The sequence below is a fragment of the Etheostoma cragini genome, chromosome 22, assembly GCF_013103735.1.
Source record: "Etheostoma cragini isolate CJK2018 chromosome 22, CSU_Ecrag_1.0, whole genome shotgun sequence".
NCBI lineage: Eukaryota > Metazoa > Chordata > Actinopteri > Perciformes > Percidae > Etheostoma > Etheostoma cragini.
Window position 1 is genome coordinate 10,651,922 of NC_048428.1, and position 26,190 is coordinate 10,678,111.

General features: G+C 39.3%; 1 protein-coding gene across 2 annotated transcripts in view; it reads left to right on the forward strand.

Annotated features, from left to right (window-relative positions):
• cntnap2a (contactin associated protein 2a) overlaps positions 1–26,190 on the forward strand; it is a 322,443-nt gene that overhangs the window by 112,502 nt on the left and 183,751 nt on the right. For both annotated transcript variants that reach the window (XM_034861583.1, XM_034861584.1), the window contains exon 2: positions 20,389–20,499. In XM_034861583.1, the coding sequence (XP_034717474.1) occupies positions 20,389–20,499 (111 nt within the window). The remainder of the gene's footprint in view (positions 1–20,388; positions 20,500–26,190) is intronic.

Consider the following 26,190-nt stretch of genomic DNA (forward strand, 5'->3'; position numbering starts at 1 on the left):
CAGTCCTTACTACATCCTATGTTTTCTACCACATTCATTGGTACGGAACACAGTAAGTGGGGTAACACAGGGGCTTGGGTGGAGGCCTCCTCAGACTCCTGATATCCAAACACACATACTGTATACAGCAAGACTTTACTGCAACGCTCAATTGCATTGAACGTTGGACATTTCGAATTGCCTATACTTGAGAACAATTGATATGTTCACGATTTGCCTTTTGTAAATAGTATTCTCAAGTCCACGTGAGCAATGCCATGTCTTTACAGGAAATCAAATAATATATGGAAAAAACATATAATTAAAACTATTATTTCTTTTAATATTCTTCAGATTCCAAGCAGCGGGTATTCATACACTAAAAAGCCATTAAGTAAATCCACAAAGAGAAATTTATTACATTTGTGCATCCACAATGAAAATTGGTTCAGAGCATGGTTCGGTAAAATAAATGACTTTCAGTAAGTGGATGTCGAGACCATTAACTCGAGATCCCTAATAGCATCACAGAGGCTTTCATTTCATGCCTTTTCCATGTGGAAAATGCTAGGGAGAAATTGTTGTTTATGGGTAGTGGTACTAATTTCACATGAAAGGCAAAATATCTCAAGACAATATTGCCATCTAGTAATATGCCATGCTGCTAATTAAAAAAACAAAAATGTCACCACGTCTCGGCTAGAGAATGACACAGCAGCAAGACGGTAGCAATGACACTACACCATCAAAAGTGATTTTATTGCTTTACATAAGAAAGAAACATATAATATTGCCTTTAATCTTTAAAAAAAACTGGAGACTAACTGTAATTTGTATCTAATATATACATTTGTATATAATTTAATGACAACTTTCAAAGCCTCAAATTCAAGCTCCTTGTTCAATTTAATGGTGTGTGTTTTGCAAATTGCAAAGTTGCACTGCTAATGAGCAGTGAGACAACTACTCTTCATAATAAGAGTGGTAATTCAGAATGAATCATCTTTAATTATCAAAAAGTTGTAACATAGGTAATATTTATCTAAAAAAATTACCTTCCTACCTTTTTTGGGGGGATTCTCTTTCATTGTCTTTATTTGTCCACTTAATTAGACATTAATGTCTCACTTACTGTCCAAGGTACCTAGTCATGGTCATTTGACATCTAGGGAATCATCGTGTGTTTTTGCGGGGTGTGACAAATACAGTATGTGTTCATGTGATTGTATGTGTGTTTTTGTTCTTTTTTAGTATTATGATTGACTGGGCAAGTAGCCCCACATCATTAAGCACTATACGTTGCCAACTCACCATATGTCCTTTTCCTTAGGGCTGGAAGAGACTGTAGCAACACCATGCCATGCCTTGGTTTGGTTGTGCATGCATGCATTCCCACTGTGACTTCACAGCAAGTTATAAATGCACCGACACGGACCCAAAATATTATGGTCTTGCCAGGGAACAAGGCCAATCTATGACCCTGTCCACGCTCAGCAAAGCTGTGTGGTCACTGTAAAAATGATTTGCTCAACAAGTGTGGTGGGAAAAGGCCGCTAGAAGGGAGCATCATTTTTCCAAGACTCATCAGATTGAGCTGTAAATAGATTTGCTAGTTCTTGTGTAACATGGGACTCAGTGCGGTTTAGCGGTTTACTTTAATCAAACAAATACCCAGCAAGCTTTCAGTTTCCTAATTCACTCCTTTGTTGCACAATTGGAATCATATTGAAGTCTAGTGATGTCAAGCTACTTTTAATGCAATCCAAATAGTTCCAGCTGAGTTTTGTCATTACTGTAAAAGCCTTCCACCCGCAACCCACTCAAAGGCTTTTATTTTGAAGAAGCTACAGGAAAGGTGGACTTAGTTACTGAGATTAGTGAGCAACTGTTAACTTGTTTGAACAGATCTGATCTAAATCTGGGAAATTGTTTGGTACTTGGCGGGTCCTTTTTTAATTTTCTAAAAAAAGGATTCAAAGAAGAATAAGCAGCCAGACAGTGGGCTCTCAGGTGAGGAGGTGCAGGTGACAGGTGCCTACTGCAGTTTGGGTGAACATCAAATCTAACACATCATCAAGGTAAACAACACCTTTTAGAGCATCCTCCTGTCATGTGGGAAATGAATCATGCAGTGTCTGTATTATGAGATGGAATTACAGTTGCTCTGTTTTCCAGCCTTGTGGAAATTCAGCTGTAGTTTTTAGTCAAGATTTGTCTCCGTTTGAGTGCATCAGTTATTTATTGTAAATTTTATCTGGAATTCACATTGTAATTGGGTCATCCTCATGTATCTCCCTTTTCCTTTCCTATATTTCTTATTCTTTGATAATTTCTTGTTACGCTCATCCTCTCCTTCTAATCCGCAATTGTCTTGCTGTCTTATTACAGTTTCTTTTTCATTCATTGCTGTTTCCTTCCATCAATGGCAGTCCATTTTTCTGACACTCTCCATCCTTCACACTCTCCTGCTTCTCTGAGCAATTTTTCTTTTTCCTTCCTCTTCAGCAGTCTTCAGAACCAATCCATTTCCGCCATAGCCTGCTTCTGAAAAAAATTACCCTAAGATGTAAGAGAGAGAGAGAGACAGAGATAGAGGCCCAGCGATGGCGGGCAGGGATGACACTGTAGGTAAAAGAGGGAAGTATAAGAGAAACCCATACATAGTGATATTGATAAGATAATAGAACATACTGTATGAATATGGAAGAGAAAAAGTTTAAGAGAAAAGCAAAGAGGAGCATGAGGGTGAAAACCTGCAGAGTCTTCCCATATTGCCTGAACTGTGTAATATTTCAGAAACAAATGGAGCCTAATTTTAATCCTCTCCATTAGCAGCAAAGGTAAAATCTCATCGGAGAGCAGTGGATAATGTTAACATCCCTTGCTCCAGAAACATCAGTTAATGCATAAAAAGCAAACATAGTTAGCGCTTGATTGCCACAGCACAAACAAAGCTAACCACCATAAGCCTTGTTTTGTATTGCTTGGCCATGAAGAATGCTAATTCCTGTTAAGGCTGCCAGGTATTACTGACACAGCGAGCAATGCTAAATCCTCGTTAGCGAACACCAGCTACTGCGGGGGCTTAGCACGGCCCGGGTTTCCATTAGCCTGGCAGTATAGATCTACACACACACGAGCAAATGCATTGTCTCACATGCCCATACACACGCACACACACACACACACACACACACACACACACACACAAACACTCAGCCACCTGATTCCCATTAACCTGTGGGAGCCCCTGTGTTGCTGGGAGAGAGAACCCTAATTTGTCAGCCTGCCGTGGGTCTTGAAGCTGAAAGTTGTTAGCAAATTGGGTTCACCTCTAATTACTGCTGGACATCCCCTTGCATGACTTTGCATATGTGTGCATGCATATATATTATATGTCTAAGTGTATTAGTGTGAATGCATATTAAACACTAAAATATTTTTGCATTTTCCTGTGTGTTTTTGTCAGTTTACTGATGTAGCTGCGTTTATCAGCATAGAGGAGTCTGCTCCTTGTTTATTGGACTCAGACTGAATTCAGATAAGCCACACATTTTAATCAGTTCAAAGATGGAATGCTTCATGTTCCATGCTTTGATATTGCAAATATATTAATTTCTAACCCTCTTTTTTGTACTGTCAACATCTCCCCTTCTTTGCCTTTCTGTTTCTCTGCCGGTCTCTCCTCTACTCTAGTGTATTTTGCTCTTTAACTTGCCCCCAACGCCCATCTGGTTAAAAAAAAAAAGTTATTGATTATAGGATTATACAAGCTATCAAACTTGTACAGTCCTCCATGCCCTCTTTGTTGTTTCTCCCAGCAGCCTGGACAGCCAGGACTTGTGAGGTCCAGCTAAATCACTAGCAGTGATTCTTAACACCTGTCAGCAATCCATAGTTATTCATTCTTAGAGGTTTAGTCTGATGATGTATGAGACAGCCAGATATAAGTCAATGGTCAGGGTCGGCTACCGTGCAGCGCCCCAAAGCCCTTGTGGGGATTCAATATTCTGCTCAAGAAAACTTCAACAGGGCTGATGCGTGATGACGGAGAGCCTTTGGACCCTCTGTCTGAAGGGCGGTGTGTCTCTCTCAGTAGGCCACCATGCTGTCAACTTTAAGAATGTATCTAATGTCTACAAATGAATGAATTGGATGAGAATCAAAAACAAAACATTCAGCTAGCAGGATTCCCATTTTCACATTTGCTGGTTAAAATGATCAATTGGGCCAGCAGCAGATTACATCAGCTGAAGCTAATTAACAATAATTCCGTAAGTAACTCGCCCAAAACAAATGTGCTCTTTTTAAGCTGGGATCTTTGCCGGGCCAAATACTGTTTATCAGCAAAAGAAATACCACTTTCTAACACCACTCCCTGAGGTAGACTATGTGGTTTGCAGATCAACAGAGTTCTATGTTTTCTGCAGTGAAATAGTGTTGCTGATTGCATCACATCAGTTTCTTTTTACTAAATCCCCTCAATTAAACTTTCATGACTATCATATCAATAATTTAAACCTATGAACATAGTAATTTGGATTCAGGTCTTCTAGTGTTTGGAACAAGTAATGTGAAAAATGTGTTATTTCAAAGTAAGCAGACTTTATCTGTTTCAGTGCGTCAGATACATAACTATCGTTTTATGGCTTGTGCTGCTCATGTCATTTCCAGGTTGTAGCTACATACATAGGTTTCGGCTAACAAAAAGTAATTATAATTCTAAATTCAATCTTTGCGTTTAGTTCTTTTTAAAACTTTTGTGACTTACAAATGTTAAAACCTGTATCTTGATAGATTTGATATTGCAACATGAAATGATTTAGACTCTATAAGCAGATCTAATATGTCTTCCTGCCTGAGCCAACCTGTCTACATTTTTCCTGTCTTTGCCCCCCCACCCCCACCAACACTCTCTTACTGCAAGGCAAACAGGCCATATTGAACACCAGCATGGGACATTTTCAGGGGAAGTTAATTGGGATGTACCTCTGTGGAAACAAATGCGTGCATGTGTGATTTAACACACATGCTAAGTTTTCTGTCTCGCTACTTTATTTTATCCTTTCTCTCTCATCCCTTCTTCCTGTATTTGTCTTTTACAGCCAGTCAGAACATGTTGTTTCTCAGCATGGCAGAGTTTAGGGCTGACAAAGGGATGGAGGGCAGTGGAGGGAGTGATATTATGAGCTTCAGTTGCCAGTTTGGCAGCAAATCTTCTTTATGAGCACCCAGGGCCAGAGACGGTCTCACAATTCCTCCCTGTCTTCTAGAGACGGAATCCGGACCCTACCAACAGCCAGTGATTCACTGATTGCTCTTATATTGACCCTCGGTGCAGGTATTCACAGTGGAGGAAATGGAAGCAAACTGTGCATGATTTATTATTTAGTATTTTAGTGTATTTAGCAGATTGTGTTTCCTGCCTCTCTTTCTGTTAAACACTGCAGTGCACTTGTGATGCATGGGAATCAAGTGAAACAAAATGAACAACTGCACAGTTAAATATGGTTGTAGACTGAGAAATGATGAGGACATTCACACACAGACAAACATATTTGTGTTGTTTTAAATGTAATTGGTGTAGTTCTTTCTTCCCTATTTATGACGTACTAGAGAACATTTCACACATGGGAGTGCATGCTACAATCTCTCATTGTGTGTGTGTGTGTGTGTGTGTGTGTGTGTGTGTGTGTTTGTGTGTGTGTGCGTGTGGGTATAACTTGATATTGGAGACTGGAAAAAGTTTGATTCATGGATGTAGGAACAGGGATTACTCTAGTATACTAAGTATACTGGATAGTCCCAATTTATGAATTTGAAGTGTCCTCCGACAGTAGCCATTGATGTAATTGTATAGTGGAATAATACTTTTTGTAACATATTATTATAAAATTAAAATTAACATATAATCACATCTGTGGCCTAAATGAATTTACTTCAAGACCAGTTGTTAATTGGAATCCTGTAGTGTTTTTGTTATATGCAGGTATAGATTACCTATCCATTTTACTTTCTGCCCATGATGGACTATGCACATATCAAACTAATTACAATGGGCACAGAGTGACAGCCAAATAACTCCTCCAACCTGCAGTATTCCTGGATGACTAGCCTTTGCAGCATGCTAATTTTCCAAATGCTGTATTGGCATTAATGTAACACATGTCTCACTCTCCAAATTATCTAACTACTAGTCTGTCTCTTCCTGTAATTGCCAGATGAAATTTAAATCTACTTTTTAGACAGAGCAAGGTGCGCATTTTCTAAATATTTGTAGACAATTTTGGTGTTAGAGTAAACTGATATATTGATGCTATTAAAGCATATACAGTATATATAGCATATATTTCAGTGCCTGGTTTACCCCTGTTTTTGTTTGGTCTAGCTCAGTGTTACTGATATTTCTTATGATATAACTGTTCTTGAAACAGACCATCCTTGCATTTGTGTTTCTGTTTGAGCTCCTTTGATACTAATATAGCCACTAACCAATAAGCCAAATCCCCAAATCTCATGATGGTCTGTGCGTGATGGTATTTTAATGGCCTCTGAAATGAGAACCATTCCCACCTGTGGAACCATGGGAAATAATTAATAATCCTCTGCTGTTATGAGCATTGTATAAAAACCTTTCTTCACTGGAAGAAAATTCAATAGAAAAGAAAGTGAAAATAATAGTAATAACACAAAATATGGTAAATGACAAGAAACTGAACATCCATATTTTCACAAAGAAAGAGAACAATAATAATATATAGCACACGTGTGTTGTCGTTTTTGCTCACTAAAGCTGACTTTGGCGATTGCACTTTTTTTTTTATAAGACATTATTATTAGACATTTGTGTATAGTGTGCATTTACCTTGGGATTGTAGAATTAATGGTCACATCCACACCATCTACTCTCCAGCTGTTCAAATCTGTGCTTTTGCTGGATCCGTCTTTACTGCATTATTGCTCTACTACTGGATGATCTGGCTTGTATTCATTTTGTATAAGATAGTGTCATTTCCAGTCTGTCTCATTTCTCCCATTTTTAAATGACTCCTACTGTATATATTGGAATGTTTTGCGTCACTCATAAGTATCGCTATTTAAGAATACCTACATTAAGGTTTCTTTCCCGAACATGCTGATCTTTAGAACTCTCCTTCATAGAAACATGAGACTGAAAGGTAGTCTCAGTTGATTGCATAAGAACCTGCTAACTTAGTAAACCAGATGCTAATTGCAATCAGACTGTGAGTGAAAATTTAATAAAAGCCGCATCACACCCACCCATTTATTATGGAAGCCACTTAAGCTTGCCACATTGTAGTTATTGGCCATGCTTTGGGCAACACAATATGTACATAGCAACACACACGTACATTTTAAACACAACACCTTTTGTCATTTACTCCCTCATCATCATGCTTTTTGTATTTCTGCCTGCTTTCCTTTGTGCCATGCTCACACATACTTGTGTCAGAAGACTGTTGCATTCTCTCTCTCTCTTGCGCTCTCTCTCTCTTGCTCTCTCGCTCTCTCATAGTACATTTTATACAAACAAAATAAAAAATCTGTTTGCACGCTGATTCATTTAATTTCAGGACTGGACAAGTTAGAACAAGTTGATTCTAATGCTGACTAGGCTGCTGGCAGCTCAAGGTGGAGTGGGGCTGAATAAAAGACTAAAGTGTTTGTGAATATTTGGGTGTGCATGATGTGCTGTATTCACCCAGAGGTAGTCAGGCTCAACGGATGTACATAGCTAGGAGAAAGCCTGACATTCGGCGCATCTCTCCCTTTTGCTATCTCCACTCTCGGGACTGTTGTGATTAGTTTTAAAACCAAGCCCAGGCCCTACCCCAGAATAGACAGGTGGTGTAGCCAGACCATACTTCATCCATTCATTTTTAAAAAAAATGTTTTTATATCAAATCTCTAGGCCAAGCTCGATATTTTTACCTGCCATTTCTTTGTGCTCACCCTCAAACACACACACACACACACACACACACACACCTGTGCACAAATTCAGACAGACTCTTCTGAAGGTAGAGTGTAAAACAGGGTTATGCTTGATGCAGCTCAGAGCAAATTGGTCCTGGTTGAGGGTTCACTGAATCAGGCAGGTACAACTAGTCTGACCTGGCACCAAGTGGGCATGTCAAACTGCAGAGTGATGAGGTGTTTTTGATACAAAGTGTAAGAGAAGAACATTTTAATGCTGCACTCTGGCTTAATGCTCTGCGTCGGAGCGTGGTATGATGCATATGGCATGGTTAGTATAATCAGTTTTTCCTCTCACTTTTTATTTTGCCCCTTTCAATTAACCTACAGTGTTGTCTGTTTCTCGTCTCCCCAACCAAAACTTAATTTATTCATCTGCCACAAAACTACATCAAAAAACATCAGAGAAGTCTAATCAGGTGGACCACTCTGTCACCACAGACCTCCCATAAACCAGCCCGAGGCTCCATGGATTACCAGTGACACAGATAATCAGTCATCCTGAGTAGCCCTTTAATCACTGTGATAAATAATAGATGAACTTATGCAGCAGACCCACAATGGTTTATTGAGCTGGCCGGGCTAACTGAATGTTAGACCGAGGCATGTCCATGGTTACCTTATTAGACAGGCTAACATGTTATGTACAACGAAATGACTGCACTGCAGGACTTGAATCAGAGAGTGAGAAGCTGCTGCTAGATGATTTCAGGATTTTTTTTTGAAGGACTCAGCGCCTCATTTCCACTGAAGTATTTTATGTAAATTAAACTCATTCAAATTGTTAATTGCCACACCGATGAAAAGGGAAGCAGGGATGAAAAGGTATCACAAAAAGGTCAACAAATCAGTCTATGAACTTGGAAATTTGATCTGAACAATGAAGATGAATACATTCATACAGTTATAGACAGAGTGAAGAGAAACATTTCTCTGTCGGAAACTTAGCCTGTGTTGTAATAAATGAGCACGTGTTTGTTTAACATAAACCTTTACATTTTTGTATTTTTTTTTAAATATTTAAACGTTTCATGACAGTGAGTGTGAGCGTGGGTGTTTGGATGTCTGTCTTTATGTGTTGTTGCTTCATCCAAAACATCTCATTATGCGCTTGGTCTGTGCACACATTGGCGCAGGGCACCAGATCTGTTGACAAAAAAATGTTTGGTGAGGGGTTCCAAGACATGAAAAATGAATCTGGACCAAAAAATTTAGATTAACGGCTCATGCAAAGAGCTGGCAAGCCTGGGGGTGGTGGTGGGTAGTTAAAGGGTGATCAGGAAAACGGTTGAAAGAGAAAGAAGCTAGAGAGAAAGTGTATGGAAGGAATAAGCCACATGAGAAGATTTCTTTCTTTTTTTTTATAAAACATCTTTCAAGAAGGGGAGAGTAAAAAATGGCTAATTATATTTGGAAATTCACCCATTCGCATTAAAAACTCAAACATGGAAGAGGGATGAAAAGTGTAAGGAGTGTTAGAAAAATGAATGAATAGAGAAAAAAATAATAACAGTGTGCCTCACCCCAGCTGGCTAAGTGAGTTAGATTCTGCATACATACCATACAGAGAGAGAGTTGGGGAAAGCAACTCCCCTTCTAGACTAACAGTAGAGTTGAGACGATTTCCGCTGAAAGAGAGCATAAAGCATAATTAATACAAATCTCCTCAGTGAAAAACCTACATTACCGTCTAACTTAGAATGAACATATCTGCTATGGAGAAACACCAACATTTTGTAAAATCTATAACTGATAGGTTTTCATTTCTATATTAAAAATATAACCCCGACCTACCTCTCTTTTTTTCATTGAATAAATTTCACATTTACAAAAGTTGGCATCTTGTCATGGGGCAAACGGTCATTTTAATTCCCACAGGGGTATTGTGCGAATAGAAATGAAATGGGCTCCCACCCTGGGGTCTAGATGATTGTTATTCACTCCACTGCCATCCGCTATTTCACGCTGTAAGGCTGTGGGAGCCCTGTGTGCAGAAAGGTATATAATGTAGCTTTGTATGGAAATTACAGTAATACTTAGTGTGCAACACTATACACACTGGTTCAGGTTCATGATTGTATTTAGAAGTTGTACCAGAATAACTTTACATGGTTTAATTTTTTTTTTAAACATCATATTTGTGTTTTACTGTACATTGCTGCAGCTCCTCTTCTCATCCTGGGTGATGAGCTCTCCGTTTTAGCTCCAGAATGAGGCATCTCACTTCTGTTCTGTCTCTGTTGGGAGTTGCACATGCGCAGTACCTCGGTAAGCATTGCTAGCTAATCAGAAGCAGCATTAGAACATGTGTTACAAAGTGACACACATTTGTCACATAAGTGACTACAATACAGCTGTTCGGGTCAGTTTGTGAACAGTTTTTTTCCTGTTGGAGATGGTACGTCCCTTTGGGGTGGATTTTGGGCTTTTTCACTTTGTAAAGCTATAACATGCACAAAAAAGACATACAACACTTTAAAGGAAAAGGGAACAGCCATACAGCATGATATGAGATATTTAAGAGTAGCAAGCAATCTGAGTCATGTAGTCAGAAAATTTGTTTTCCCAGATAAAGATGCTTCATTTGTCAGACCTATCCATTCTCAGAAAAATAAAGTACATTTTAACCAATATAGAATAAAAGAATACATAATTGTGTCTGATTGGCTGGTTTGTTCGCTGAGCACTTGCCTACAGAACAGTGAAGGTTCCCTCCGTCACTGTTGCATCTTTTATAAAAGTGCCTCCCTCATCACCTACCACTGAGGTGCCCTTGAGCAAGGCCCTTAGCCACAACAGCTCCAGTGGAGCTGCTCGGTGGCTGGCAGATCAGACTGTGGTTGTACTGGGCAGCGTCTTGGTATGAATGTGTAACTCATGTGAATAAGATCAGGCAGTCCTGCAAAAGAGAGGCTGCCTCTCAGTGATGCTCCCCTGAATAAATAAAGGTTAAATAAAAAAAATTAAAAAATCACTTCATTCTTTTTACAAAATGCAATACTGTTTGGCAGCTAACATTCAAGTAATAGGTGCCCTGTGGAGGTTTCTTGCAAACATTCAAAGTTACGCAACATTCAGTGTCCAGCAGTTTATATCATATATTACATCCATGTTTACTACTTTGCATTCTTTTTCTTCCCTGCTTTTCTTGGTCCAATCCATCGCAGGATATCTTGCTGTGTTACTGGCGCTAGAGGATTAGAAAATCGTGTAAAACCATCTACAAGACTGTGTTCTGTGCCACACACACATCCTCATGCACATGGACAAGACAAAAAAAACATTGACCCCCCTCACAGAAAAACAGCTCCAAAGTGCTTCTAGAGGTTACAAACTCCACAGGGAAGCCTTTTCAATTATTAATAGTAATTTCATTTTTAAGATAAAAATGTACAGCATCCCTCCTGCTGGGGTGTCTATAACTGTCACACGTCATACAATGAGTCATAATTTCTGTTTTGAAGTGAAGACACCGGCAAATTATGGTAACAACCATCTGTAATGCCAATTACTGAGGCCTTTTCTATGCTGCGGAACATCTGTTAATTTGTGTACTATACCTCTTTGTAAAGCTCACTAGGGGGCTGCTGTCGTGGAATTCCAGGTGTACATGACAACACGCGTATGTGGCTACCTGCTAATTAGCGATTGGCCATTTGACCAGTTTTTAAACTCTTTCTCTTCGACCCAACAAAAAAGAAAAGTGACATCAATCCGTTTTTGATAGCAATCTTGGAATCAGAGTTGCTTGAATTTCCTAGATTCAACAACTCTGCATAGAGTTTGACTTGGCTAAATTATATTGACATATTACAACAGAGTTGAAGAAGACAGGAATGGTCGTGGACTGTCGCTGAAAACATTTATTGTATGTTGTCAAATGGTTTGTTGAAAACAATACTTTTTTAGGTGGAAAAGTTGAACTTAAGTCCTTTATTTTCAATAAATGTGTACGTCCTAAATACATACTGCCTTCTGCCAGCCGAGAGGTCAACCAGTTCATCCTTCTTGCGTCCCGCACGTTGCAACCTCTTCTAGACAAATGGAAATCATCAGACAAAAAAAACTGAGATGGACTATATTGAGTTTATGAATATAACTGAAAAAATGTACAGTGCAGCAAACACAATTCAGTTAAAGACCACCTTTCAATTAAAAAGCGCAGAAGCACAGGACTTTCACTCAGGAGGTCAGGGTTCAAGTCCAGTCCAAAACCAGAGGTCAGTTGACTGACCTACGGACTTATTTATTACTCACTTAACTTTTGTAAAGAACCCAACTTTATCCCAGCCCTTTACATCTTTTAATTGTGGTATTTTCCAAAGCTTTTGCAATGGATTGATCACAGGAGTTATGAGCGAGCAAAGAGACAGCTTAACCTAAGCTGCATTATAGACTGCCACAATGCATTTTGCCTCCACCTGTCTCAACCTTTTCATTTAGGTTATTATGGATTGGTGCGCCACCTTTTTGTAGCAACTTCAAGTTAACGTCACAAAGTTGGGATACATAAGTACTGTATGTTTGTTACAAATGTTAAGTAATCAGTAAATAGTCACTTGGTCAGCAAATGGACTTGAACCCTGACCTCAATGAGGGAAAGTCATGTGTTTATGCGCGCCACCATCCTCAGTAACCACCAACCCAATACACATACATAAGTACATACATACATACATACATACTGTAGATATGTATAGTACATACATACTTATGCACGCTAATGTACACTCACATATATTATGCATGTATGTGCATGTGAAGTTTATATATGTATGCAAAAGTGAAAGAGTGGTATTAGTACCAATATATATGTATTTGCAAGGAAAGTATTCAATACTGGCCTAGGCAGCTACTACAGCTACTAACATGAATGCAAAAGGTGACACTTTAGCAGGCATGTCCATTCAAATTTATTTTTTTCTAATGCGGTGAGTTTTTAAATATGCATAAAGCCTTTTTGCTAAGTACTTGTAAACTGTCTCAGTCTGGGCTATTTGCCTGAATGGCCAATGTGGCAGGTACAGCAGTTCATTAAAAGAGGTTGAGCCTGCCAGTTTTTTTGAGTGATTATGCCACATTCTGGATGCCAAAATGTAACTTTGTGGCTGCAATCTATGATTGTATTCCAACTGATCTTTAGAATTTCATGAAGTTCTTCTTGAATGTATTACGCTATTTGTATCCAACTCTCTTTAGTTCCAGGAATGTGGCAGTGATGTAAAGCCTTTTGAACAAGCTGGCCAAACCCTGTCTCTCCATGGCTCTGGTCCCAATTGGTGGCAGCTGGCTGACACATCTCCCAGTTGCTATTTTTCCACATACTAGTTATTTACCTAGCTGGAAATGTCACCAAAAAAGCTTTGATAGACAGCCATTTTCATTTGCTCTCACTTCCTCTTTTCTTTCTCTCTTCCTTTTTTTACCCATCTTATATATCTTTCTCCCTCACTGCACCTATCTGTTTCTCTCTCTTATCACACCATCATGTGTAAAACTATCTGTGTCTTGCTCTCCAGGGAATTGGCTGACATTTGCACTTGGATATTATAGTAATTTGCTTGTCCTTGTACATGGACAGACAGAACCGTACTTTGCACTTTTGACTTGGAAAAATATTAGCAACTGTGACCACACCCTTGAGTCATCAGCATATGGCTGTGTATTGGTCTGTGTTTAGGAACGTGTTGTGCACAATTCAGGTGCTGGAGAAAGCATCCACTACTTTAGATGTTAACTGTTTTGCACAGTGTACATAGCTCTGCACGTGGTTTGTCATTATATCATTTATTTACTTACTTTCTATTACAGGAGTATGATACGTGTGTTGCAGCAGGTGGCATTTTGATATATCAGTGAATTATTGCTGGTTATGATCCGAGATCTCTTTCCCTGTTTTCTGTGTGGGAAACCCTGTGCTACTATTTAATCATCTTAAAGCAATAAATCACTGTATTACTGTTGTGGGTAAAGGTGCATTCCTAAAAACGGGAAAACCAACAATGACAGATATACTGCCAGTAATTTCAGGATTGCACCAACCCAAATTCCCTACTCAGCTCTAAAAGTCCAAACATTTAGTAAGGTACAGTACCAATGTGTCCTGATAGAGATGTCATTTTCTATATTAATTTTCATTAATCAATTCTTTTGGTCCCCTATTATGTCTGTTTGTGGGTTTTACAAATATTTAAACAGCGACAAGGCGATTTTGTCTGACTTTGTCTGAGGTAAATAAAATGTTTTCAAAATAGCCTTTTTTAATTTCCTGAAAAATAACGCTTTTGCACAAGTTTTTTTTTTTTTTTTTTTTTTTTACCCAACAGCGATATATTATGTTACTATGTTCTTGTCCTAAAATAGACAGCAGAAAGTAGTTAGCAATGAAAAATACAGTATTTGCAAATTGCCTTAAGTCTACAAAGACACACAATTTAGATTAAACAAAAGATTTGGCTATATTGAAGTGCCAAAGCCACCAAAAAGACTGCCTTGTTCTTCCCAGACATCTCACAATATGTTGGCTTTACTACAACAGCAGCCAACGTTCTCCATTTCTCTTTTTTACAGTCAGAATGCACAAAGCAAGGAATGCCAACATGTGTGTGGTTATTGAAGAAACAAGAACAGTTGACTAGGGAATCAGCACAACCAGTAACATGTTGAATGAAGCTGCACAGACATAGGTGCAACAGGATGAGGTGTTGGCAGCTAAACTCACCTCATTAAACTGTCAAACATGTCAGCAGTGTGTATGCGATCAGCTTATTATAACGCAGGCAAACTTGGAGTGGTAATAGAAATGCAAGGCGGGTGAGGGCAAAATATATTTAAATCTATCATCTATCAGTAACTTTGTAAATAAAGCCAGTAATATGGGAACCCTCACTCAGGAGGGGTTGCCGTTATCACAATGACAGACTTTAGATTCAAGAGGTTTATGTGATAATAGCTGGGTATATTAGAGTTTCTGATTTCACAGGCAAAACAGTTTTTTCACCAAAGCATGTTTTCACACATAATCCACCCGGTGATGTGTTATATATTTCTTTTTCCAACATACTTTGCATCGTGGATGCCAACGTTAGCCGGTTGATTACGGGTATCATTTTTTATCAGCCGATCACTAAAATCCTTTCATGTAGTGGTTTTCTCCCCATCAGAAAGTCAAGAGGGCTCTGCGGAAATGACTTGAGGCGCTGAAGAAATGCACTATATTTTTCGCCACACCTCCATTCCTTTAAAATGTCTGTCCATTAACTCTGCGCTCCAGTTCCATTCATTTCTTCCCTCCCAGCAGTTATTCTATGCAAAATTCTTTGTGTGTGTGCGCATGCATGCGTGCATGTGTGTGTGTGTGTGTGCACGCATGCGTGCGTGTAGGCAGGAGATAGAGGGTCTTATTTTCATACATCAAGGAGAAAGAATAATTTCTGAGACACTTGAGCATGACCCAAAAAATTCTCCTAATTTCATGACCAGATGCTACTGCATGAGAGGTGCAAATTTGGCACAGCTTCAAAAGGAGATAAGCAGGAACACATCACTAGGTGTGCTGGCGTGAGTCACATTGAATGACATCCTCTCATGTAAGGCCTTTTAAAAGCACTTCACTACCCTACAGTCCTCACCGCATCACTGTCAATGATGTGCCAATAATGACATAAGCACACACCCTCTAGTCTAAAATTGCTGTACATAAAGCTGTTACCAAGAAAATTAAATATATAATCAAGCTGTATTCATATTGTGAGGTAATTTGCTTACAAAATAAAAAACAGAGGATTTCTACTCCCTGCTGAGTCAACTTCAGACAGCCAATTTGAGCTAATGTTAATTTCGTAGAGATTGTAGGTTTTCCACAACTGAATAAATATTGCACATAAAAACACCAAACTGCTTTGCTAGCTCGATCATGTTGTAACTAAAATATTGACTGAAAAAAAGTCATTTTTCCAATGATAGATTTAGCTGCTATTAACACTAATATTGTTGGATTTCTCAATTTGAATAAATACCACACATGTAAACACAAAGCTGCTTTGCTCAATTGTGTTGTACTTAAGATGTCTTTTCCATGGATAGATTGCTAGCTAACTTCACATTTATGCTATTTTTGTGTCACCGAATTACTGGCACAACTAATGTGATCCAAACATTTAATATCATCAATATCAATGTTTCACAAGTTCTTGATTCCACCATGGACTGTTGACATGGAAATGGTGGAGTTCTATTTTAGTGATGGACATTGTTTGCTTGAACAGCTCTGGATGTGCTATTATACTGATTTGAGTTTGTTCTAAATGTCTAGTTGACCAATCCAATTACCTGGTCGGATCTACTTGGTGCATAACAGAGAAGAGAGCAGTCTGCCTTATCCCATAAGGAGCAGATGTCTCTTATAACCCATCATGTGCCCAAATATACACAAATGCTCTATCACACAGTCCAAGTGGATTCAAGTACAGTTGTTTTTTTATAAACTTACACCGTCAAACCACATATCTTGTGACACTCCCCTCTAGTGTACATCAGTGTGCATAGCTGGGGTGGTGAGCCAGTTACTGTACCTAGTGCTTGCTAGTGGATTTTACTGCTACACCAGTGCAAGGTCAATCTGCCAGAGACCTCATTACTTTTTGTGTGGGTTTATAACAGAAAACCTGTGTGTCAGGCTGTGAATATCTTGTCAAAACAGGCACAAAGTAATAAGTCCAACAAGCGAGCAGCCCAAGAAGGAAACGTGTCTTTGACTTTCACCCAGTGTACCGTATACATACACACACACACACACACACATATTGTACACGCACATGCACACAAGCCCAAACAATTGTCTTTCTTCTAGATCTGACTCTCCTTCATACACACACACATATAAACACACACACACACATATAAACACACACACACACACACACACACACTCACACTTACACAGTGGGACATGGCAGAGAGCTATTGACTGCCTCTTCCTGGCCTGACAGACCATTCACAATTTCTCTCTGTGTGAAACCTTATGTACTGGAAAGAGGTGAGTGTGTTTGTACGTGAGTGAGTGAAATGGGCGAATTGAGAAGGTGAAAGGAAATTACTTTGTGTGTGTGTGTGTGTGTGTGTGTGTGAGTGTGTGTGAGTGTTTGTCAGTGTGTCATGAAAATATATATATATATATATATATATATATATATATTTGTTCTGGATGATTTTTTTGCTGCTTTGGTGTGTCTATGGCATATATACTGCTGTAGTCCGTTTCTTGGATATATTTTGAGAGTGCCAGGAGTTGTATGCTGACTGTCAGATCAGCTTGGACTGATCAGCAGTACAGCGCTGGTCTTTCTGACTTTTTCGTGTATGCTCCAGGTCATTGGCTCCACAGTTCATGCTGTTCTAGGTCCTATATCTAGACTCACGTCAGCATGTTTACAATAAATGCAGTTTAATGTGCTGCAGAAATGGCCATTGTAAAACTGTTGTATTTTCCATTAAAATGTTCACACTCTTTTTAAAATAATGAAGGACATGCACAAATGAGCATATTGAACTTGCATTATACCGTACAACCAACATTTAACATTCTAGCATGAGATTGAGGAAACCAACATCCATCAGTGTGCTACAGGAGTTAAAGAAGAAACGGGACAGGATGGACAGTCTTACACAGAAAGAAGAAGTGCTTCGGTATTCTTATCTTAATAAGAAAGTCAAAGTTATGCTCGGATCACATATGACCACGATTTATACTGTACCTCTAATTGTCCCAAACATCAAATGACAATTCAGGGCATTAGTTTTCACTATTTACCTACTTTTAGTATACTCTATATATAAATATTTTTTAATTTATTTTCATATTCATTCCTGTGAACCCTTTTTCAAGGAGGAGTTCACTTTTTCAGGAATAAAGTAAAAAAGAAATGTCGACATGGGCAAGATAAATGTACGGAAATACCCCATTTCAACAACAAATTGTTCTGAAGACCAAGAGGCATAAAGACAAGACATAAGCATAATGCAATTTAAAAAGATAACATAAAAAGACAGTGGAAGTTACATGGAATAAAACAAAGTTAAATGTAAGGTTGACATAAGCTAAAATAGAATAATACAAATCAAACTATAAAATAACTAAGTGCAGCTAGATGCAAGAAAAGATGACTAACTTAAGTCAGAAGCCCTGATTTAAAAGAACTGAGAGCTTGAGCATACTTTGAACCTTTTTCTGAGTTTGTTCCATATATGTTGTGCATAAAAACTGAACGCTGCTTCAGTGTTTTGTTTTGACTATGGGCACAGTAAGTAGACGTGTTCCAGACTCACAATGTAGAGGCAGATCAGAAATGTATTTTGGTCCTATACCAATAAGTGCTTTATTAATCCACAATGGGATTTAAAAGTCAATAATTTGCCACACAGACACTAACTGGAGTGACGTGATCCACTCCCCTTGTTTAAAGCTGGGCTGTAGTACTCGAGTTCGGTCTTGGACTCGATTCTGGACTCGAGACCTTTTTTCTGTGGACTTGGACTTGTCTCGGACTCGGTAGTATTTGGACTCGGTCACTGGTCTTGCCCAATATGACTTTTGGTCTCGACTGAGTCCAGCTGTCTTTATTATGTTGATGGTAATATTGGAGGAAAAGTGAAACACATTTCAGGGGGGATATTGTTCGGCTTTTTTACAAGTTTAGACGGCTAACGTTAGCTAACGCTACGCCGATGTTTGCTAACGTTAGCGCACCAGCGTTAAACTAGCTTACTAACGCTAGGTAAATATTACGGCTGCCTTCGGAGTTTCCTATATCTGCGTCCACGTTGTCAACATAAGACCTGGTGCGTTAGTTTGAGCCGTCATGTATTACATGAAATAAGCTTTGCGCCTACGAGATGGGTGGGTTTTTGTTACGTTATAAAAAAGCTAACTGGCTATAGCCCGTTTGTATGCTAGCGGACATTAGCTAACGTTGCCGAGCCGTGTGTGTGTGTGTGTGTGTGTGTGTGTGTTAACAAACATATGTTAAATAACACGCTGTTCATTGTTGTTTAACCAAACTTTGTTTTCTGAAAACACATGTATTTCCTATTAACCCACGTCCAAATAACAATAGAATAAATTATTTTTTAGGGAAGCCATAAACCAACCATAGGGCTACACTCTGTAATGCTGATCACTTCATTTCTACACTACATCTGGAGTGAAGCTATGTTGTCATTTAGTTGCTCAGATGCTCAGTACTAGTACTACTGTAGTAGTATCAGTTCAAATGCTCAGTACTAGTACTACTGTAGCGGTTTGTCTAATTAGCTATTATGAGTTATCACCATATGATTTCAAGGGGAATGGCTGTACTCATAAATCCTGGGTGTTCAGACACTGTTTTTGCTTTTATATCAACAAATAACCCAAATTGATTGTCTTGACACAGTCATGCATAAGACCTTTTTTTCTGTCCTGGACTCGGTCTTGACTCAGACTCAAACCTCTCTGGACTCGGACTCGAACCTCTTTGGACTCGGTCTTGACTTGGACTCGACTAGTCCTGGTCTTGTACTTGTCTTGGACTCGACAAAGGTGGTCTTGACTACAGCCCTAGTTTAAAGACTCTTTAGGATTTTTCAGAGGAAACTGTGAAGGCTGCATTCCAGTAGTCAAACCTGCATCATTGATTGTTACTCATTGCTTATAAGGGACCACGGTCACCTGGTGATATTGTTACATAAATCCGTGTTGTTTGCTTAATAACGGCAGCAAAAATAAGGCAGAATAAGACCGATCAGAGCCGTGATTGTTAGGTCTGATTGTGCAGATTCTTATCTTTGAGGACTCGAACAAGACAGGGTGGAACCTATATAGACACATGTTTTTTTTTTTTCTTTCTCTTTTCTAAATCAATTAGGCATCAGTACCTGGTTACACGGCCAGATTACTTGTTGTAGTGGATATTGCACAGTACATTCTAGAGATCGCCAGTGAAGTCAACAATGTTTCGAATGCCCCTGTGGTTTAAGTCTGACTGACCTGACTTTGTTGTTGACCCACAAACAGCTTCCCTCAACCTGCAGCTAGACCCATGTTTCTATTCTTGTGAGCAAGTCTCTTTTTGACAATGCACTGAGTGAAACCGTGTGGAAGATTTCAGATTTTTCAGCTGAGAGTACTCAAATTGAGTTAAGAACATCTTATCTGAGGAATAATTTATTTCACATCATAAGAATGTTATGATTTAATACTACTTCAAGCACTCCTTGTACTTGGAGATTAATGCATGTTTAGTGTTGATGCGTTAATGTAAAAATATGCTCATGTTTTCTTCTCTCCTTCCTCTATCCATTTTCCCTCTCTCCTTCTCTCTGTCTCTCCTATTTCTCTCTGCCTGGCTCTTCATGTTATTTCTCTCTCCACAGAGAAGTGTGATGAGGCTCTAGCGTCTCCTCTGCCTCACACAGCCTTCACCAGCTCATCTGTCTTCTCAAACGGATATGCACCTGGATATGCCAAGCTCAACAGGAGAGGAGGTAGACACACACACACACACACACATGCACAAACATAAACAGAAAAAAAGGTGCAAATGATTGCTGTGCATAGAGGGGTGGACATGCAGTACACACATGTCGTAGACAGAGGAAATAGTCAATATCTAATTCAGGTACATGTAAAGTTCATACATCCTTATGAATGATTTTATATGACAAAGAGGTAAATGTCTAAGCCTTCACAGTGACACGCTTCTTAGTGCTGCACAGCTGCTCTTGTCCCCCTTCCTTCTCCTCCTCTTTTTTTTCTCTCTGTGTATTTCCTTTAACTAGTTCTCTATATGTCTCCCTTCCCTCTCTCAACTCCCGTCATTATCTCAGTGACTCAGACAAGCCCATTTCCACATAAGTCCACAAAAGAGAGAGATATTGCCAGACAATTACACCCCTCAATGTTTATACAATTAATAATTCATACCCTTCCATCTTATGCATTCACACTACAGCTGAGGCAACCGGGCTCAGAGCTGGCAAATAAATGCAAGGTAATCTGGTGTGTTTAATCATACCAACATAATTATTGGTGGGAAAGAACAGCCCTGCTGCTCCTTTAACAATGCCACCCACCAACAAGAGTAAAAGAAAGCAGAGAAGATGAAAAGAAATGAAGACCTGCCTTTGAGTGACAGCTGTAATGAGTGAGTGTAAATATACAGGTTGTGCATTCTCTCCCTACATGCTTTCATTTATTAAATCTCATCTAAGATGGAGATCCCTGGGGAACATTTCATGTTTAAAGCATAGAAATCCTGTTCCTTAGGGATTGTTGTAGAACAGAAAAGCTACAATACCACGTAGATACAGTGTTAAATGGACTTATACAAGGTGTAAATAAGTCTTTTACTCTAGCATCTTATTTCCATTCTATGAATGCAATAAAGCTGTCACTCAATATACTTATTTCCTAAAACAGCTAGATCTGTTTGAACTAGTCCCATGGAGTGAGCACTTCCGAATAAGGCGGATCGATTTGCTGGTGTGTAGATGTTAAAAAGGGACATTTTCTGACCCCAAAACAGATGTGTCAGAAAACGAATTACCCAGACTAAGTGACTTGTTTAGGTGGCTAACCTCCAGGCAAAATCTAAAAAATAAAATGGTTATATCCATTGACCTTATACTGTTTCTGTACTGTGAAGCGGTGAATAATCTTACTGCTAAAAAATGATATACTCAGCTATCTCCCTCTTTCATCACCTAACAAGCATGGCTTGTAATTAAGAGCCCAACATGTTCTACTGAGATCTACTATCACACATCTGCAAATTTCAGAGATTGAATTGATATAACATGACAGTCAGGGTCATGTAAGAAACTCTTTCAGATGTTGACATACGTGTCCCAAAATGGATACACACTGTACTAAGAAAAGTGTCAAACTAGGAGGGGGAATAAGGGAAAAGGATATGAAGTTTCATCTCATCCTCAATGTCTTGGTATCCTCTAGAGAATGACACTGTTTGGATGATGAGGTCATCACCTCGTTAGTATACAGCATATGACAAGGGTGGAATATAAAATTAGATAAGTTCTGCAGTAAAGGGAGATGTGGTTAGCCAATCAAGCTTGCAAATGACACATGTACACAGAAACACTCTAAGGCCTGAAAAACACATTAAATGGCCGTTCTTTCACAGAAACACAAGCATCTCAAAACACAAGCAGTTGTGCACCCTGCACGTACAACGACATGGAACCACTTGCATTCATATATACACAGGATCACAAACACATGCCCACACAATCATACTTAAAGGAGGGGTCCCTCCAAGCAGCTACATTTGGAAGCCAAATGTGCCGTCAGTGTAATGATAAGCCAATCTACTCCAATCTCCCAGTGCAATGGAACAGGGGAGGCACAAAATCGATGGGACACACCACTCATATTAAGCCTGTTTTGTGAATGCTGACAGCTATTAGAGTCTTAGCCTATAGGTGTGTGTGTCTGTGTGCGTCTGTCTATCTGTGTGTGTGTGTGTGTGCGTGTGCGTGTCTCTGTCTATCTGTTTGAGTGTGTGTCTGTGTGGGTGTTTTTGGGTGTGTGTGTCTGTATGTATGTTTCTGGGTGCACGTTCCTGTGTGTGTGTGTGTGTGTGTGTGTGTGTGTGTGTGTGTGTGTGTTTGTGTGTGTGTGTGTGTGTGTGTGAGAGAGAGAAAGAGAGAGAAAGGTAAAGTGATGCCATAATGATTTTTCGGAAGTCAGCTGTCTGGTGTGTGCCAGCCAGTCACCAGGCCTCTAGTCCCTACCTTACTGACTGCTGACACACACACACACCATTCACGCACACACACACACGCTGGGCTTTCCGTGCATGTATGTGTGTGTTTGATACTGTATGCGTTTTAAGAGGGTATTACATTAGCAATATTATTGTTATAGTAGCAGGATAAATCTAGTAGGGACAACTTCTGCCTCTGGGCTTTGAAGAAATAATAAGCTGATAAAAACTTTGACATTTTATTTATCTGTGCGCATTTCCACTTCTCTCTTTTACGCTCCCTATCTCCATCTTTTACTCCCTAATTCTCACCATCCTTCTCAATCTCCTCTTTTGTCCCCTAACATTGTCCTGTATTTCTTTTTTATTTTACTCTTCCTCCATGTACTTGTTCCCTCTCTTTCTTTCTTTATCTCCTCTCCCCTTTCATCACTTCCATTCAACCCTTCCTCCACGCTAACATGACCCCTGCTCATCCTTTTCTCTCTTCCTTTGCTGACCTTCCCTACCTCTCTTTCCATCACTCCTCTTCCTCTACTCTCCCTAAAATGTACATTCTCCCACCCCCTCAGTGTCTTTCCTTAGAGCTGGTTCATGTATCAGACCCTGCACATTTCAAGAGTGTCAGACACAGGGAAAAGTGGGCCCACTCCCTTCAGCCAGACCCTTTGGTCTGTTTGCACAAAAGGGGGAGAAAGAGTCAAAGAGCGACAGAGAGACAGCGAGGGCGATAAAAAGAAAGACGTGAGATGGCAGCTAAAGAAATTTAGAGGAAGAGTTTTTCCTCACATCTCTTCAACTCAGATTTTCCCAACCACATATGATCAATAGATTTGAAAGTGGGTCACAGAACATTTTTTTAACATCAATATGTATTTGATTTAATGTTAAACAATTTTCAAATACAAACTAAACTAACTAAACGGAAGTTAATTCTGAGCTCTGTAATGCTATTAAGGTGCAGTTTAGTAAAGACCTTAATGAAGCTGAGGGACTTAAGAGACACCATAATGGGGTCTAAGTCATTTTCTTCTGATCTTTGGTTCACCTGGTCTCCTTGTGTAATGATGCTTATATAACCTCACCCCTGCTACGCACATTCAAGTTACAGACATCATTTTTTTAGGAAAACCTGGGATATCAGGGTATGTATGCTGCAGGAATGTCATATGAATTTATACATTGTTATAAAGACAAAAAGAAAAGACTAAACATAAATTGAATCTCACTTTCATTTATTGAAATCACACAGTTAACAAAATTAAAACTTTTGAAAACTGTTATCCCAAGTCTTGGCAATCGGGGTACACAAAAACAAACACTGTAATTAACACATAATAGGAAAAGTATTTAGATGTTTTCCCATAGAAATCCATACGTTTAATGCCAAAATATATCTATGTCATCTTCCATGCATTTTCTGTTTACTATTAGAAGTCCGTAGGCCAAATCACACTCACTCACACTCAACTTCACTGGCTTTGTTCTGGTGTCTTTGTATCTATCTGCCAGGACATTCCAATACACACGCACGGATGCACACACACACACACACACACACACACACACACACACACACACACACACACACACACGTTACTCTGTCCTCTGTGACTGACTGAAACTGAAACTAAGCTGCGCAGTGCAGGGAACAAAACTGACTGGCACATGATCAGACAGGGGTTTACGGAGCGGTAGATTGGCTTTGCAATCGATCACGCAAATTTGATCGTGGGAGGTCAAAATCGTGATAGTGATTAAAATTGGATTAGTTGTGCAGCCCTAGTTGAAGGACACTCCGATATGGCACTGCAGAGCCAGGGATCAAACCACCAACCTTCCAATTGGTAGGCGAACACTGAACAACAGATTTTAAAATCATCCCACATGAAACTTTTACAACTCTTGGACCATTGGCATTTTTGCATGTCAAAACAGAGTGATGTGCCAAAAAAAAGTTAGAAAAAATCTACATTAACTTTTAATACAGGAGAGATGAGCTTTTCAATAGTGACATAGCAACCACTCGAGCTGTAATCTGCTTCCTACACAAGGCTGTGTTCAGTGCTGCTAGCTGAAGACAGTTGCCCTTTGGATACGGGTTAAAATAGAAGAAGCATGGAGAGGGTGAAGGCAAAAGAGAGAAGAGGTGTTAAATAATGTATACTTTATTAATCTCGCAAGGGGAAATTACAACGTACAGAGAGGAGGTGATGGAGGAACGGAAGACATAAGGAGGTGAAAAAGGCTTCTCGGAAGAGTGAAAACAGACAGAATTGGACAAAAGGAATAATGTTAAAGCCATATGTGATGTGCTGTGTATGGGAGACAATTTGAGCCAAGATAGTGTAAATACTGAAATTCTGCATTAAATTATACAAATTTCAAATCTTGTGTAGTCACAGAGAAAAAAAAATGTCTATCAAATTTCCATTTTATTGTTTCTGCCACCATGAAAACTGCACCTAGTAGTGGGTTGTTTTGACATTTATTCAAAACATGTCATAAAGTGATGTGGGCTTAGCTGTGGACAGAGCCAAGCTCACGGGAGAACAATGAATACCTTTTGTGTGTGAAGAAAATAATAGAAACACGGGTGTTTTGGTTAGGGACTCTAATTACTAACACGTGGCCACTGATCTATATATTCCATTTTCTTTTCTCCATCTCTTCTCTTTTTCTCTGTCTCTCTTATCCCTCTTCCAATGTGTTTCTCTCATCTCTGCTCAGTCTAGTTTCTTTCTGCCCTCCCATCAAATCCTTGTCTTCCCTTTCTTCCTCTCCATCTCATTTTCCCTCCACACACTTTCTATTTTCTACAGTAACATTCTCAATCCCACACTCCATTTTTTCAGCCTGTCCGCTCTTTCTTCGCAGACCTCATTATCCTTTTTTTTCTTCTTCACTCACATTCCCACCCTGAAGTATATTTTCCAAAGTTTGGGCAAAGTTTTAAAAAGATGCACTTTATCCCTCCTCATTCAAACAAAGGACGTCACAGTATTGCAGTACAACTTTGCTCTTCCTTGCTGCACAATTAACCAGTTTCCACCCTCCCTTTCTACCCTTTTCTTTTTATTCTCTGTCATCTGGCAAAGTTGTTTGATGTCTCTAGTCGTTGCAGTCATCCATCGATAATGGCGGTCCGCTCCTAATTAAATTACTCTGTCTTCATCCGCTCCCTTTGCTCCATGACAGAAAGATGAAGTACAAGCAGAGGGCGATCCAGCTGTTTTCTCTCTGCTCCCTTTTTTTTTCGACAGCCTAGCATCTTAATTAATGAAGATATTATTTTTCCTGGTAATGTGGTTGTTCAGAAAAGGAGCAAGTTTGATCAACATACTCTTACATGTTCGGTCATGTGCTGGAGCACACCATAGACCGTTAAAATAAATGGACAGAGCATGTGTGACGTCACCCATTGGTTTGTGGGGATCAGAAATGAGTCGTC